Source organism: Conger conger, chromosome 12, assembly GCF_963514075.1.
Source record: "Conger conger chromosome 12, fConCon1.1, whole genome shotgun sequence".
NCBI classification, from domain to species: domain Eukaryota; kingdom Metazoa; phylum Chordata; class Actinopteri; order Anguilliformes; family Congridae; genus Conger; species Conger conger.
The window spans coordinates 32908662-32925889 of NC_083771.1; the positions used below are offsets into that span (position 1 = coordinate 32908662).

Genomic DNA, 17228 nt, shown 5'->3' on the forward strand with positions numbered 1-17228 from the left:
GCCACTGAGTTTTAGAATGACTACAGTTCTTTTCCGTTACCCATATGTGCAACATAGCTTAAATCTCTCTGCACACACACACACACACACACACACACACACACGTGTGCGTAAAGGCGCACATATTATTACACTGTTGTACTCCGGAATATAGTGATTTTTCATTTTATGAAGACAGCATATCTTCAAAAACAGAAGTGGTCGAGGACATCTACGTTTCTGTGCTATATTTGTTGTGTCCTCTTTGCATCTTTATCATATTCACATGTAAACATTATATATACATTTCCAAAAATAAAATATTCTTATATTCCAATTAAAATGTGTCATGTTTTGTGTATGTCTGGATCTATTTCGAATTTGGAAGGGCGGTGACGATGATTTTGGTTTATTTTACGCTAAAAAAAGGCTGGAACATCCCCGCTTGCTCTAATTAGCTAAATATTTGCTTTAATCAGTGCAGTGTCGTGACGTCACTGTAGAGGGAGGCATTAACCCAGTTCTTTCATATTTTGCGTTGATTCTCATGTCATGTAAACTGCAAACAAGTGGTACATTTGAATTACAACGACTGTCTCACCGAACGCAGCAGTAATAATGTTATGTTGGTCGTTATGTCACGTTTACAGTATTCTTTTTGAAAATGACAATGAGCCACCGTCGTATAGTAGGATATATGTGGACGTTATCTGTGGCCCACTAGATGGGTAGCCAGCTGGTGAGAATAGGCAAGACATGGTATCTCATGGACCTAAGGAGATAACTAAAATGATCGTTTCTAAACGCAAGGAAACACTTGTCAGGCACTAATCAAATTATTATAGTAGACTGCAGAAGTTTGTTTCTTCAAAAAAGTTTTTGATCGATCCAACATCATAATATACCGAATACTGAAAGAAACAACTGTTAATTAAACAAAATGTATCGTAAGTAACAAATAGCTGACTCAAATTCCGGCCCTGACAGCATAAGGTTGCTGTGTTTGGACAATCACAATATCCACTGCATGCATGCGACAATATGTCCAAATAAATAAGTATGCACTTACATTTTCAAAATATGTGACAGATTCTACAGCTGGTTGCGTGAACAGTCCTGACGGAAATCATCCCAGGATAAAGCATTTCGAATATGTGCAAGGTTCTCTCAAGACTTCCCTCTGAAAATCCATCCGTTTCTTGTTGTCCCTTCATTTAAAATTGCCGCTAATTCTCTGCTCATTACACTTGCTTCGGCTACAGCGTTAAGATGGAACATATTCCAACCACATGATGGTGGGCGAGAGAGGGGGAAAAACTTTCCCACAACATATTTGTCTTCAGCACCAAATGGAAAAGTGAACTGTTGTGCGGGAGTGGGCAAGTTTTGGGGGGCTGGCCGAGGCATAGTCCATCCCTCCTTTTAGAGTAGGACGTGCTCTGAAATTCAAACAAGTTACCAATGTCTTTAGTTCGCTGATATAAACTGACGACCCATTGTTCATCCACAGCTTTGCATCGTTCCCAGACACTGGAGACAGTCATGTGTTTCAGCCTTACTGAGGAACGGTTGACATCAGCCTGTATTAATCATTGCATCGTCTCATATATATTGCAATTTAGGCAATATAATCGCTGATAACCATTAACGTTAATTGCAAAAGAAACCCGTATCCTTTCACTGTATGTGGCTATTTACGGAACTTAACACCCATTCAAGTTTCACTCTCCATCGTCAAGACCTTCGACCCATTATGGGACAAAGTGCATGTTTAATATATGTCCATTATATATAATATAAAATATATAATGGAAAAGTATCATCGTCTAAAAATTATGTCAATATTCGTATGTTCTAAACTCATATGTCGGTTACAGGTGCATTTATTAGCCATCATCACATCACACAACCACGTGCTCTTTTTGCGCCTTCTGTGTAAACCACTCGTGGCAAAATGTCAATATTTGTTAACAAGCATTTTTAATATATATGGTATAACGTTGACTCGCTTTGGATTTAAACTGCTATCCAACCAGTTGTTTAAATGCCTTCAAAATAATAGTTTTTGATCTTCAAACTCGTTTTTTTCCCATAATATCCTGTGTGATCATTAAATTTGTCACCAGATTTAAATGCGAAATTCAGAATATCAGCGTTCGCCTTGAAGGCTTTTTTGGACTCGAAATTCAAGTTTCCATTGTAGGTTTATCCGTGTGACTCCAAGGCATTCGCGTTGTGGTTAGCAGCGAGGTCACGTCCAATGACGTAGTCTAGTATATTTGCCACGCGCAGCCATATTTAAATACATTACGGAAATTAGCACATCAAAATATGCAAATCCTGCTTGCATAGTCTTTCTTCCAGCAGACGGACTATTTCTTTCCCTGAACCTATTTATTTCTTCGCTAATTTAAAAGCTTTCATTTACTTTATATATATTTGTTCCGCCAAGCTCCATGTGTGCTGCATGTTATGAGAATCCTGGGACGTGTTATGAAGAAGCGAAGTGTTCTTGCCGGGGAAATCGTCAATGCATAATGAGACAGCTATTGCGCCTTTCACACAGTGTTCCGTTGCAGTTGGGTCCAGCCACTGTACTGTTTTAGTATTGATTCAATTGTAAGGTAGATTCGCATTTACTTTCATTTTTTATATGCTCGTTATTTCAATGTAATTGTTTTAATTCAAGGTTCATGGATATGTCATATATATATATATATATATATATATATATATATATATATATATATATATATATATATATATATAGTGCGTGTGTGTCTGTGTATGTTTAGAAGTCCTCGTTTCATCGCAACGTAGCATGGATAAAAATGGCACATTTTAAAGAAGTTACAGGCGATATTAATATATATAAATATACATATAAAAGTTGAAAGTCGAGTTAAACGTTCAGAGGTGTATAGTCGCTCTTTGAAGTCCTTTTATTATTATTCTTATTATTAGTAGTAGTAGTATTCAATTTGTCTAACATGATGTGTGGTTTTTTAATTACGCTTTACCTGTGGACAAATTACAATTTCATAAAGACTAATTATTGCGGTCTGTGTAGGACTTAGGAAGAAATGGTAGGCTGTATGAATTTTAAAAAAGTTTTTTCACCCCTGCCCCACTAACTAGACTAAATGGTTTCAATTCGGCTACCTCGTGCGTTGATTGTATATGGTACCATGTGTCACTGATGGACTGCAACCAGTCAGATGGGTCCCTGTTTTTGAAGGTCTGCCATCGTCGAGGATAAAGATGCCCAGTTATTTCGTCTTATCGAAAAATCTACATTGAACTAGATTTGTTAAATAATTGTTTGCTTACCTGATTTAAATACAAACAACATGCAGGCCTACAGCTACATCATCTCATCGACGCAATATCAAAAGTTTAATGTTATAAAAGCGATATCCCCCTGTCAGTCGTTGGCATGAAAAGAGATTGAACCGGCCTTGTAGCCTTACCATCTTGATGCACCTTCACTACAAATCAGACGGCAGCACCCGTCATTCGAATACTTGCCCCCCCCCCCTTTTTTTTCTTCTCAAAAACCAACAGACTCAAGTGATAGAGGAGATTTTTTGAAGAATATAAGTATATTCTTTACATTGCTTTTACACATACGTAAACACATACACACATGTTTTGTTGTAAATGAACAAAAGTAAACCATGTTGACACTTGGTTTTACATTTCAGCTTCCTATTTAATGCGCTCCAAACATTACACGTTATACACATGCAAATCTGTGCGTATATGGGCACCGCACTGTCCTGTGCACTTAGGAAGTATAGATGACAATGACGATCGATGTTCGTTTACTGTTATTTAGAAACACATATCTAACATACTTATTTTCCATTCGTTGTAGCAACGCACAAGCACCCTTTGTTTGCAGTGTTTACAGTGATAATTGTAATGCATAATATTCCCTTTTATTCTCAATTATTTTGTCGTAAGCTTTATTCTAAATTATTTTGTCGTAGGCCTACTCATTTTTGTAAGAAGGTACCTTCAAATACTTTGCACAATGTTTACATGTAGCTTCTTTCAAGATAGATAGATAGATAGATAGGTAAATGGATGGATGGATAGGTGAATCACTGGTTTAAATCCGTAGTTATTGAAGTAGCATTTTGTCAGTAAATGCTAAAAGTGTAATTGCAAATGGTTTTCGTCGTATTAAAATAGAATCCTGTAGTCTATCAAATCTCCTACCTGAAAGTGAGGTCAAAACTCAAAACAATATGGCGATGACTAAATTAAAGATTGAATGTGTGTGCGCGCAAGAGAGAATGCGTAAAAGGGTATTATTCTAAAATATTTTGTAAATTGCCTTGCGATTCTATTAGATCCTCAATCAGACTCATATGTCGTGCTTTTTGACAATACAGCATATATGCATTCAAACGTCAATGATTTGGCGGACTTCGTATATTTGACGAGATTTCCTTGTAGAAGTTTTAATTTTGTAAAGCCTCTGCAAAAGCGTATTGTTGCGTGACTGCGGCACCCAGTGGTTGCTCAGGAGTCCTACGTAACTCGAGCAAAGCTCCAACCGGCATAGCTTGAATATTTTTACTTGCAATAGTTTAATTATTTAAAATCACATAATGTAGGTGCGGAAAGGGTGATACCAATTTAATCTTCTGTAAAAATGTAAACAGGACAGTTGAATAGGCCTAAAGATTTGGGTTGATCTAAGCTATGGAAACATAGTAGTGTCCTTGGAATTATGATTACATAAACGAATATGCATGTTTATCGGGTTGAATTAATAGCAATTTCAACGAATTAAGAGCCATAGTTAATGCTCGTAACACAAAATAATTAGATTGTGACACAAACATAAATTTTGTTTAAAGGACTATAGTGTATCTAAACATGCATTTCATACGCTATGCCTAAAGTTAGTGTTATTCGGTTGGGCGATTTGTTTTTATTTTTAACTAATATGTATATATATATATATATATATATATATATATATATATATATAATTTCAAAATCCTCCATCTTAATTCCAGGACGCATTGTAGCATCCTTAACGCGAGTAGTGTGGAGAAAGGAAACAAGACCAATGACTTAAAAATTGAATCTTTCCTTTGAAAGTAGGTCTACTTTAATCGAATAATCGTTTTATTTGCCCTATGATTACCAAACACAATCTCCCATCTTATTTTGCAAATTCTAACGTTAGCCAATCACAAGGTTTGTGAATGGATAACATGCTGTAGATGGATTATCCGCTTAGGAACAGTTTTCATGTGACAAAACAGATCCATGGATTATTTAGCAAGATTGAAGATTAATTAATTATATAATTTGTCACGTGGATTCGTTGAAACACGCGCGCGCGCCCGCACACACGCGCGCGCGCATACACACACACACGTCTATATGGCCTACTATGTGGATTCATACGCAGAAAACAAGAAGAAACCTAAAATTAAACTGAATATATTATAATTTAATTTATTTTGACACTTAAACGTAGACCTATGTCTTTCCTTAAAATTAACATGTTTATCACCTTTTCTTAGACAACCCCCATGTCTCTATCAACAGTTGCTACCAGCCTGTTTACTTGAGAAAGATTTAGCATATAAGTCTCTTTTGCAAATAATGTAGGTAACAAATAGGCTATTGTCTTTCAGACTGAAATAATCTCAGTAGCAATTATGTCATTTGTGCACAGGCGTTGTTGACATTATCGAGGTTAAGCACTAAAAAAACAGATTACAGGGAAATAATCTACTGTTTTATTTATTTATTTTTGAAATAATTATTTAGGGTCTGTAAGCGCAATCAGAAGTTTGCGGGTTCGAGATGTGGATATGATAATGTTGGAACAAAGTTATTAGGCCCACTTTCTTATGTATCTGCTTATTGGTTTTCCTCGATAACGTGGGAAATGAAATATACTTAGTGAGCACGTATTTATTAGACTTATTTTTTTCTGCTGCTGTAGCCTATCCATTTAGAGGTTTGACTCGTGTGTTCAGAGACGCTCTTCTGCATACCACTGTTGTAATACGTGGTTATTTGCGTTACTGTTACATTCCTGTCAGCTTCGACCTGGCCCTCTCTCATTAACAACGTGTTTCTGCTCGCTGAATTGCTGCTCATTCGATGTTATTTTTGTTTTTCGCACCATTCTCGGCAAACTCTAGAAACTGTTGAGATCATCCGTTTCTGAGATACTCAAACCACCCTTAGACCACATTTCTTCCCCATTCTGATATTTGGTTTGAAAAACAGCTGAACCTCTTGACCACGCCTGCATGCTTTTATGCATTTAGTTGCTGCCACATGGTTGGCTGATTAAATATTTGCATTAACAAGCTGGTCTACAGGTCTACCTAATAAAGTGATCACTGAGTAGGCCTGCAATAACCTACCGATTTCGAAGAGTCCTGATGGCTCGCGATTTTTAATATTTGGCATTGCTACCTTATTGCATGTTAAAAATCTGTCCGCTTCATGTGTGTTAAAAAAAAAAGAAAGCATCATTGTTTTGCGACCTGTAGTCGGCCAGTAACGTAATTATCGAGACGTCCTTTGGAGTCGTGATTTTAAGCATGTAGCCTACTCTCATTTTTATTACCGACAATTTTTCGTTCATTTCGGAGATAAGCAAATTCGTGATATATGCAAAAATAATAAAACCAATATAATACGTGCTTTAATTAGTTCATCGTACTTACATTGGTTACATTACAACATATTGCGCAATTGTGAATTTTATTTCTTCAATTTTAAAATCCGCAGTGGTTTCGATTATGATCAACAACAACAATTCATATTATTATTATTATTATTATTATTATTATTATTATTATTATTATTATTATTATTATTATTATCAATGAGTATTGATGGAAACATCAAATGCATTCCCTGTGCAATGGTGTTCCATAAACACAGTTCTACTTCTCGAGTAAAAGAGATAAAATAGATAAGATGAGCTATGCATTGAGACAGTGACTATGTCTTTTAAAATTCCGTCTGCTGTCCTTATATGTATATGAAATGCATTTAATGTTTCCGTTAATAATGATAATAATAATAATAATAATAATAATAATAATAATAATAATAATAATAATAATAATAATAATAATAATATGCATTGCTGTTGTTGATCTTAATCGAGACCTCTGTGATCAACACCCGGGCAAGTAAAAATATATGTATAGTAAAGAGTATAATTTATTGCAGTACTGTCTTAGGCACCCGTTATATATATTTTTTAGATATATATGTTTTCTGCATTGTGGTGTCAGTACAAAAGAGCTAATTTGAGATTTCCAAACATTCATTTTCCCAAAAATTTAATGTGAGTAAAACTTTAGCGTTTCGTTAAATAAAGTAACACATTAACTAATAGACCACTTTTCAGATAAAAACTTCCTGTCTGGGATAACTTGGATAGCCAGAGGCAAGCAAGTCAGCAGAAGAACTGTAGTTCTCCGATATGTTTGCGACAACCTATTTTTATAAAACTGCTGGGCAGTTTTAAAGGCGAAGGGTGGTCACAGCAAAGATTGATTTGATTTCGTTTTTAATTTCACTGCTATATATAACACATTTTTTGTTTTTAAAACTGTTCATTTCATTAATTTTGAAATAATACTTGTTTATTGTCTCATTTGTCAACAGGCCTAAATCAGATTCAGCCTCTTTGCTACGGCGAGCATACACGTTCCGACAGCAGGGTGCCACTGAAAATAACATTAGTACTAAGGGACGCAAGCAAGCGAGATCGCTTGTGAGGCGGAGACGATTGTGTACCTATGCCCCCTGTTGGCTAATTGTATAGTTTCACTGATGAAATCAGTAAACCAGTGAGCGCCTGCTTCTGCTTCTCACCATTTATATGAATACGGCACAACATAATATGACAGAATTAAAGGCTAATACAATTACAGATCTATATTAATTTATGTGTATACAGATAGTAGTCAATTGTAATGAGATTCCTTTTTACAGCCATTCGTTATCAATAGGCCTAATTATTAACACGGATTTTCCCTTAGAAATTCACAGTAACTACATTGACACTGGCATGAAAATATACGACTTGTAGGCCTATATAAAATATACATTTCCTCAACTCGTCTTCTCCCCCATACCTCCTGTGCTCGTGGAGGAAAGGCTGACATTTTTTTCGAGGATTGGAACTCTGGGACGCACCCATTGTGTCGCCTTCTTGGATTTTACCATGTCGTTAAATAAGAATTCGCACATTTGCAATTCGTCAAGCAATACTTAATGCACGCTCCAGTTAGAACAAATTCTGGTTAGAAAAAATAATAATTCTGCTCAGAGAATGTTGATTTGATGCCACGCCGTGTTTTTGATTTACAGTACAGTATACCTAATTTAATAACAGGAGTCTCTTTTAAAATGACGAAATCCCTCCACCCTCGCATCCTTTCTGTCACATTTCTATCCAACCACAATGAGTGTACTTGTTGCCCATTTGGTGCCCATGCATATGCTCACAAAAGCACAAACTCCCACAATCTCTGGATAGATGAAAACCTCTCTCTGTCTTGTTGGCACTGTGAGCACAGCCTTTCCTCTTTGGTGAGCCAGGCTGTGCCGACCGGTCTCTATGGCCAAACTGAGCTCACTGAGCCTGGACATTGTCAATAGTTTCCTACATTTTATTATTTTTGACTGTGGTTAGGTAATCTGCCAAAATGTACTGTCAGGTAACAATTGAGTTTACTTTAGGTTTGAGTTTTCCAATATCTGATGTCATTTTCTTTATGTTGTGATATAATTAGATTGACGCTAATGTGTATATTTTGGTGGAGTTGTCCTGAAGGTGATTGGTGTTAGTTGGTGTTAGTGCAGTAAACCTCAAGACCAAGTGACTGAGAGGACTTTTCTCTATGCTCAGCTCTTTGCATTCTAGGGCTTTGTAATGGTATGAGTTGGGGTCAATGTTCATTAGTAGTGGGTTAGAGAATTTTGCATGCAGGGATTCAGTTGGGTGTTTTTCCCATTTTGTTTTTGCAAGCGGACCCCACATTCACAGCCATGAAGTACAATAGGTTCAATTACAGTTTTAAAGATCTTTAGCCAAATTTTAGTTGGAATGTTAAATTTTATTCCCCTTTTAATGGCATAAAAAGCCCTTCTGGCTTTCTCTTTCAGTTTATTCAGAGCCAAGTTAAAATTTTCAGATTAACTGAATGTGAGGTGTAAAAAGTATAATTTGTTTGTTGTTAGTTTTTTTTCTGAAAAATCATAATTTTATTCTGAAAAATCATAATTTAGTCTTTTTTACATTTACTGCCAGGGACCAGGTTTGACAGTACTGCTCTAGCAGATCCAGGTTCTGCTGTAGCCCAGAACCAGGTCATCTGCATAATTTCTTCATGTTGAGTGAGACCAGGGGTGCCGATTTTTCCAAAATTGTGGCCAATTAATTGATGTAAACATGAAAAAGGATAGGAATGAGGTTGCATACCTGTCTTGCTCCATACCCCTAAGTGAAGAATTCTGTTGCCAATTTTAACTCCGTTTATATTTTGTGTATACATTGATTTTATTATATCATATCTTATTTTACCCCCAACACTAATTTGAAGAAGTTTCTAACAAAGTCCTTTGTGCCAAACAGAATCAAATGCTTTTTGAAAATCTACAAAGCAAGCAAATATTCTTCTTTTATTTTGATCTACATGTTTATCAATTAGGGTGTGTATGGTGTAAATGTGATCTGTAGTACAATGTTTTGGTAAAAATCCAATTTGACTCTTACTCAAGGCATTGTGCTCATGCTAAGGAAGTCTAAGATTTTTTTTATTAATAATGCAACAGAGCACCTTCCCCAGATTACTGTTCACGTCTCGGTAATTATTGGGGTCAAATTTGTCTCCACTCTTAAAGATAGTGGCTATTAGTCCTTTTAGATTTTAGGGAAGCAGCCCACACTTATAATGAGATTGAACAGTTTTAGCAGTGATTCCTGTAGTTTGTTGCTGCTGTATTTTAGCATCTCATTGGGGATGCCATCAGGCCCACATGCCCTTCCTTAGCTCCTTATTTTTAATAATAATTTCTAAGCTATTTAGTTTATCGCAGATGGAGGTTTGTTCAAATTTTGTTGCTGGAGTTCGTTTATAGAGTTGTTCAGAATGTTCTTTCCATTTTCCACCATCTTGTATGGTAAGTTCCTCATGTTTTGATTTACTCATACGTTTACAATTTTCCCAAAACAGATTTATGTTCATAGACTCCATTATTGTCAGTTGTTTTTGTGTATATTGTTCTTTCTTCATTATTAGTGTGTGCTTGTAGTGATTTAGTTCCTCACAGTACCTAAGGCATATGTCTTGATTTCGTTTTGGATTAGAAAGTATTCTAAGATTTTTCCTTAATTGATTGCATTCTTCATTAAACCATATTTTATTCTTTTACATACACACACACACACACACACACACACACACACATACACGCAGTGTAACCCAGGTTGACTGTATGTAGTCATTGCAGTATGGCTTTATTGGTGCAGTGAAAAGCATGTGCTGTAGCTGTGTGCAGTGCAGCCTCATAGCTGAGCTCAGCTGAGGTGGAAAAGGGTGGTCACCATCCAGTGGGTGTTTTTTCTCTCGACAGATCCACTAATCACAGGTTTGCGCTAAATCGGTCAATGGCGCCAATTCCATTAGTCACACAGGACAGGAGACAGGGCAGGGCTACATAATGATAGAGAAACATTTCTATTATTTTATGTTTCAGTTACATCAGGAAAAATAAAATGCTTTGCCTTTCTTTTCCACATATTACCCAACTGTTACTATATATCCTGAATATACAGAATATATATCTTATATATATATATATATATATATATATATATATATATATATATATATATATATATATATATAAATTGGGGATTGACTAATCATAGAAACAATGGTAGATTGATAAAAAAGTAACAGTAATAGTAAAAGTTGAGTAACAGATACAAAGCTTGATACAGACATTGGCACCTTGGACAGCAGATGGTGTGACCAAGTGGTGACACCCAGTGGGGAGCAGAGAATAAAACATAAGGAAGCAGGCGGGAAAAAACAGGAGTTCTCTACTCTCACTTAATACTCTACCTAGATATGTCACCATGGTACAGATTTCCATCTTCAACACTGAGAACAGGTGTAGAGAGAGCGAGAAAAACATTTTAATGAAGATGATTTCCATATATTTTCCATTTACTGTATATTGTGTAGCTAGAATCAACCTGTGTTTTTCTCCTGGCCCTTAATAGGGCATACTGTGATACCTGCCTGCTGACTGGACTAAGTCCTGTGGACCCTGTCCATTCTGGGCATGAGAAACACTGTACTGGCTCTGCAGGGCCACAGAAACACAAGACTTCATACACTGTGCAACATTGCGTTCGCTATGTGGGATACTTGCCCCCGTGGAATATGAATTCATTTGCCTGCGTGTTTCTTTGTTTCCATAAAGCATAGCAGCAGTTGTCTGCATGTGAACTGACGTTGTAGTTCTGCTTGAGTATCACTAACCCAGAAATAAAAACATTGTCTTCTTCTTCTTCGTCTTCTTCACCTTTTCATTCTTTCATGTGTGAAAAGGTTATTTCTGGAGCTGGTTTACAGTGTGGGGAAGGTGTCACACTGTAAAACATGAATGAGTGCAAAAAGCCCTCCCACTTCGGCCACTTAAGGGGTTAACTTAAATGAGGCGGGAAAGCATCCTCTAGCAGAGGCGTGCATGTCTTTCCAAGTGATCTGTAGTGTAATGAGTGCAATGAGTGATGTGTTTGGAAGTGTTCAAATAAAGTGTTCATGAAAAGACTATTCAGATATACAATAGGCCTATTCAGTCTAAGCGCAACATGTTTCATCATGAACTTTTAGCTATGAATATATTAATAAATACAAATATTTACTCACTGTTAAAAAAGAACAGCATTTTGCTTTCTGTCCATTCATTTTAACACAAGATTCTTCACCCGTGTCAAATATCTACTTCACAGTTCCCTCCAGGGCAATATGACATTAAGTGGGAGACTATAGCAAATAAACCACACACAGACACTCAGTAACTACGAAAGCCAGTAAATTTACTGAATTGTCTGCAAAATACAAATAACTTTTTTCCAACAAGAGAATCTTTATTTCCATATTCTTATTCACTACAGACAGCTGAATGAAGTCCCTTGAGATACAGAGATGTGGTTTCATATAATAACATCTTGTCTTCAAGTGGCGACAAAGGCCAGCTTATGCCGCTGTAAGCCTCTTTTTAAAGTTTCAAACATGTAATTCAGACAATCCCCATTTCAGGTTTTATACAAGCTACATTGTTTCTACAGTTTTTTTTTTTTTTTAAATGTATTTTGTGTGAATTATTATGAATAGAAACAACATTTATTTCCGGAATAAAACTGAATAAAACAGACAAACTGTTGAAGCAATCCTAGAACTGTGTGTGGATTATGTGATTGATATAATAAACCAATACAATGCTGTTATGCAATGCCTTAGAAACACTGTGGTCGTCATCACTGTTCTTACACAGAATTGAATCAATAATGAGCATTTGAGGTACTGTATGGGTCAATATGAGGTACAAACAGATTTCAGGACAGAACTAGCAGATCCAATTGCAAAAAAAAAAAAGAAATTAAAAAATTGAATGATTACAGAAGCACTGCTTTACATATCAGAAGGATTCAAAGGATTGAAGGATTGCTCCATGTCTTTGGTTAAAAAAACATGAACAAAATCCATTATCTTAACCCTTTGAAGCTCTTTACCGGTAAAAGAAACAGTACTCTGATAAGTATCTCTGAGAGCCCAGGGAAGCCACATAGCAGATGTGACATTATTGACCTGTTTTGTTACAGAGAATGGGGTAAGATTTTTTTAATATGGTGCTGTTATAAGTCCATAATTAAGTAGCAATAACTAAATTGTACATCATTAACAAATTACTGATGGTTTGCCAAATGTTAATACCAGAATTATATGTGTTTTTAGAGACCGGTGTTGCCAGATTGGGAAAATAATGCTGCAATATGTTGGGGGTAACTAATGACACATAAACCAACATTTATTATAGTTATTACAACAGTAAAAGCAATATTTAATATGTCAGTAGTTATTAATACTTTATTATGTCTTTATAACTGAGCCATATTATAACGTGTTACTGAAAATAGCAAACCCCACAGGTAGTTTAGGCAAATCAGTTTTCATAATTTTAGCCCAGTGACTGGAGAATCAAAAATATTGACAGCTTTATTTGTTGTAACAGGTATCAGTGGTGTTACTGATATATTTTAAGTGAACACCTCCAAACAAGCAAAAAAAAAAGGTTAGTTTGGGAATTCAAATAATATATAAACTTACTCTACAACCACACTATATATGAATCAGATTTGTGTGTTTGTTTTCCCCAAGGTGATGCATTACATATCCCTGAAACAATCATTAAAAACTCCTAAATAACCATTCAAATTTTGATATCTGATATCACTTCATCATTAGTGTTCTCTAAACAACACACAATTGAAGCGCAATGTTACAACATGGAGAAAGCCACTGGTTTTGGTTTCACATAAAATGCTGATGTTGCCTTAACTGTCTGTACTGACGATTGTGTTGTTTCATTGACAATAATAGAAAAATTAACAGACATAGAACATAAAAACTTTTAGGGCTCTGCCCCTTAAATCTGACTGCGTGCATGCGGTATAACACGGTAACCTCATATTAACTGCACATAGCATTGATAGCAATAACCTTAACATTGTAACATAAGTAACAGCAGATCCAGTATAATGACGCAGAGAGAGATGCCTAGCTTTGTATAAAAAAGTGACGTGTCAAAATCCCAAATTGTGCTTCTCCTTGCGGGCTTCCTATCATTTCGTTTCGCTATGCTGTAATTTCAAGTCACATTTGCCTGGGGAAAGAGGAACCCTGTCTAGCTGTCTCACTCCTCAGGCCATGCACCGATACAACACTTCCCCCGTTCACACTTTGACATGGACCAAATTCTGAACAACAGCCACAACATTAACAACAACTAAAAAAAATAAAGGAAAGTAAAACCGTCAAGGTTACAAACGCTATAAAATATGCGATTTCAATAGTTCAAAATTTCCATTTCTCGAGGTTAAATCGCACATCGCTTTTCATCCGACTCCAATTCGAGCTCCAGCTCGTTTGGGATGGTGCTTGACCAAACACTATCCCGAACTCGAGTAAGGGGGTGGAGGCGAAAGGTTTGGGCACTAAATATACAATATCCTGCCAAAATATTTAAAATAGGACAAACCCCCGCCGCCATGCCTCACCCGTGGTATTTGGTAGAAATTCTAACACTTTGGTTTCAACGAAGTGTGACTTTTACGTTTTCTTTTCACCAAACAGGCACACAAAAGTGTGTTCAAGCTTCAATGTTCACATGGGAGTGTTGCATTTCCGTGCATGGGAACAGCCAGCCAGTTCCCATGATATGTTATCATCTGTAAAGAGGTCTTGTGATGATACAGATAACCTGTGAATAGGTCTACTGGCGGATCATTGTAGCTGGTTAGGTTAAACTTAAACATACCCCTGAATAGTTCTGTTAGCCTTCAAACAGAACAGCACGTGCTACTGCACATACATAACCCCACTAATAATAAGATAAAACGTTGTTTGCTATGACCATTATTATATATTTATATATTAGAAAGCTATACACAAGCATGTTAATTTCACAGATTTTTTTTTTAAAGATTCTTAATAATATTATATATAATAAGAAATACATTTTAAAAACAAAAACCTCTACAAAGAGAAAACCGTTATTTGTTCAGCAAAGCATGGGTTTTAGTCTCTGTCTTCATGGCTTAGGGTAGTGCTTTCTATACAAAAACCCATGTAATTTATTGTCTCCTAGGCTTTTCATATAATAGCAAAGCTATCAAAAACACATTCTGGCTTATATAAACTACAAAAAGCCACAAATGCTTTGCATTTTATTCCTTTTTTACGAAAATATACGCAAAATGTATCGTACATGTTTCTTATTCTGATTACGTAATGCAAGACCTGAATTTTGTGTGTTTATCTAACATGGCTCTTAAATAAAAGTATGGTCCACTTTTACTGAGTTCTGATTGAGAATTAGCTCCATACTTTGAGGGGAAATATTTGTCAAAGGTCCAGGCTCTGGGTCTGCAGGTATACCTGTATGATTCTTCAATCGTTGCATATCAGCTTATCTTCTCTTTTTGTAAATAAGCCTAGTGACTTTGAATCCCCTCCCTGGCCCTCTATGTACATAAATACGTTGAACCTGCAACATGACATTATCTAATGTAACATACATTTTGCAAGAGAGCACTGCAAAGAAAAGACGATGGCAAAAAAAGAATGAGTAAAAGAAAAGCTAAGCTGTACAGAAGTATTACTTGTACACCTCAAGTGCTCGACTTTTAGACTTGGCAATGTATTCATCCACTCACTCATTTAATTACGCCATATCACTGAAGTTGAGAGTAGTTTTACAAAACAAGAGTACCTGACCTTTTTTTGTTTATTTCTTTATATAAACACATACGTCTCCGTATGTATGAATATAGTTTTTTTGTCCACACAAATAATGCACTTCCCTCCCCTCCCACCACCCTCCCATTTCCCTATACCCCTGTCCCACCCCCCTCCCCGACACCACCCAGTCCGGCTAATACATCTTTATATCACTTTAACATGAACAGCACACACACTCAGCGCAAAATAAGTGAATAAACCAAACTTAAAATTTTTCGAAAAACGGGGCGAGCCCCTTCCTGGAGCGAACACGCGGGGGCGGGGCGGGGCGGGGGGGGGGGGAGGGGGGCGACCGGGGCGAGCGAGCGAGGGAGCGAGCGTGGGAGGGAGGGAGGGAGGGAGGGAGGGGGCGGGCGGCGTGGCGGGAGAGGCCGGCTCTATCATGTGGCCCAGCCCTCGGCCAGGCGCACGCGCTTGACGGACGGGCTCCCCCGCTCCTCCGCCGATGGCCGCATCAGGCCCAGGGGCGAGTGGAAGTCGGTCCTGTGGTCCTCGCGGTCGCTGCCCTCGTACGAGCTGCTGCAGCTGCTCAGGCTGTGGACGGGCGAGCGGCCAGAGTCCTGGCGCGACGGGGCGTGCTGGGGCGGGTACCCCGCGGGCGTGACCCCGGGGTGCTCTCTAGGAGGAGAAACAGGTTCGGACTTGATGTGCAGGCTTTGAGCAGAAGGCAGGGAGAGATTTGAACTCTGACATAAGTGAGTGCTAGTGCAATTTCTGTAGGAGGAAAGGAAAGGCGGTTACAGAATGCGGGAAAAAAAACGGCGACACAGATACACAAACGCTCTCACGCCGCTTACACGCGACCATGCACGTACGCACACACGCACACACACACACACGCGTACACACGCATACACACACACAGGTCAAATAGAACAGTGCCTTCTCAAAGTAGTGACATGCTGTTACCAGCACTGGAAAAATCTTTCATAAATATGTATTTTACATGAATATTATATCTTTCAGTATTTTTTTCCATAGTTCAGAGAAATATAAGAGGTCCATATGGTGAATGTTGTGAGTCCCCATACTGCTGTAAAGACTCCTGTGTGTTTGTTTAAACCGGCAATTACGGGTATGATTTCGATATTAAACACATTACTGTTTTAAAGAGTGCACTTTGCCACGACAGCTTGTACAGCATAGTGTATAAATGTGTGCCAGCATATTAAAGAAAAACATTCAGCCTAGCAAGTGTTTGATCATAATGAGTGTTTACCCACGTATGCTAGAGAAATGTTTTTTTATTTTTTTCACGAGTCACTGCGGGGACCGTGGTTTTAGGTCTTTGACAGCAGTTCAATGCGAAACCTCGCTCTGACACGCACCATATGCACTGGCTTTCAGGAATGTGAAATTACGATGCAGCGTATGGCTGAGCTTTATTGATACTCCGTTACTGTCAAGAGGCTAACCCCACACAGATGACAGTGTGCTTCTGCGCGGGGTTCTACATCACGGTGGCCGCCATTTAATTACGGCCCCCCCTTTCGGTAAACCGGGTCTGCCGCTCTCTGCTCTCGCCCGTCTTTGGGAACAGGGAGGCTTTTGAGAGGCGGGGCCTTGATGTGGGGGCCCTGAACTACACGCAGAAGCCCCCGGCGTACGTACAATAACTCTTTATATCCCACATAATAACAGCAG

General features: G+C 37.6%; 1 protein-coding gene and 1 long non-coding RNA gene across 8 annotated transcripts in view; both read right to left on the bottom strand.

Annotated features, from left to right (window-relative positions):
* LOC133105532 (uncharacterized) overlaps nucleotides 1-1411 on the bottom strand; it is a 48925-nt gene extending 47514 nt beyond the window's left edge. The window contains exon 1 of the long non-coding RNA XR_009703862.1: nucleotides 1049-1411. This is a non-coding gene — a long non-coding RNA (uncharacterized LOC133105532). The remainder of the gene's footprint in view (nucleotides 1-1048) is intronic.
* A 10668-nt stretch (nucleotides 1412-12079) lies between these two features.
* Nucleotides 12080-17228, bottom strand: part of LOC133141441 (myocyte-specific enhancer factor 2C-like) — a 73865-nt gene continuing 68716 nt past the window's right edge. For 6 of the 7 annotated variants that reach the window (XM_061262007.1, XM_061262009.1, XM_061262008.1 and 3 more), the window contains one exon: nucleotides 12080-16298. In XM_061262007.1, the coding sequence (XP_061117991.1) occupies nucleotides 15965-16298 (334 nt within the window). In that variant the 3' untranslated portion in view covers nucleotides 12080-15964. The remainder of the gene's footprint in view (nucleotides 16299-17228) is intronic. The other variant, XM_061262012.1, reaches the window with a different exon arrangement.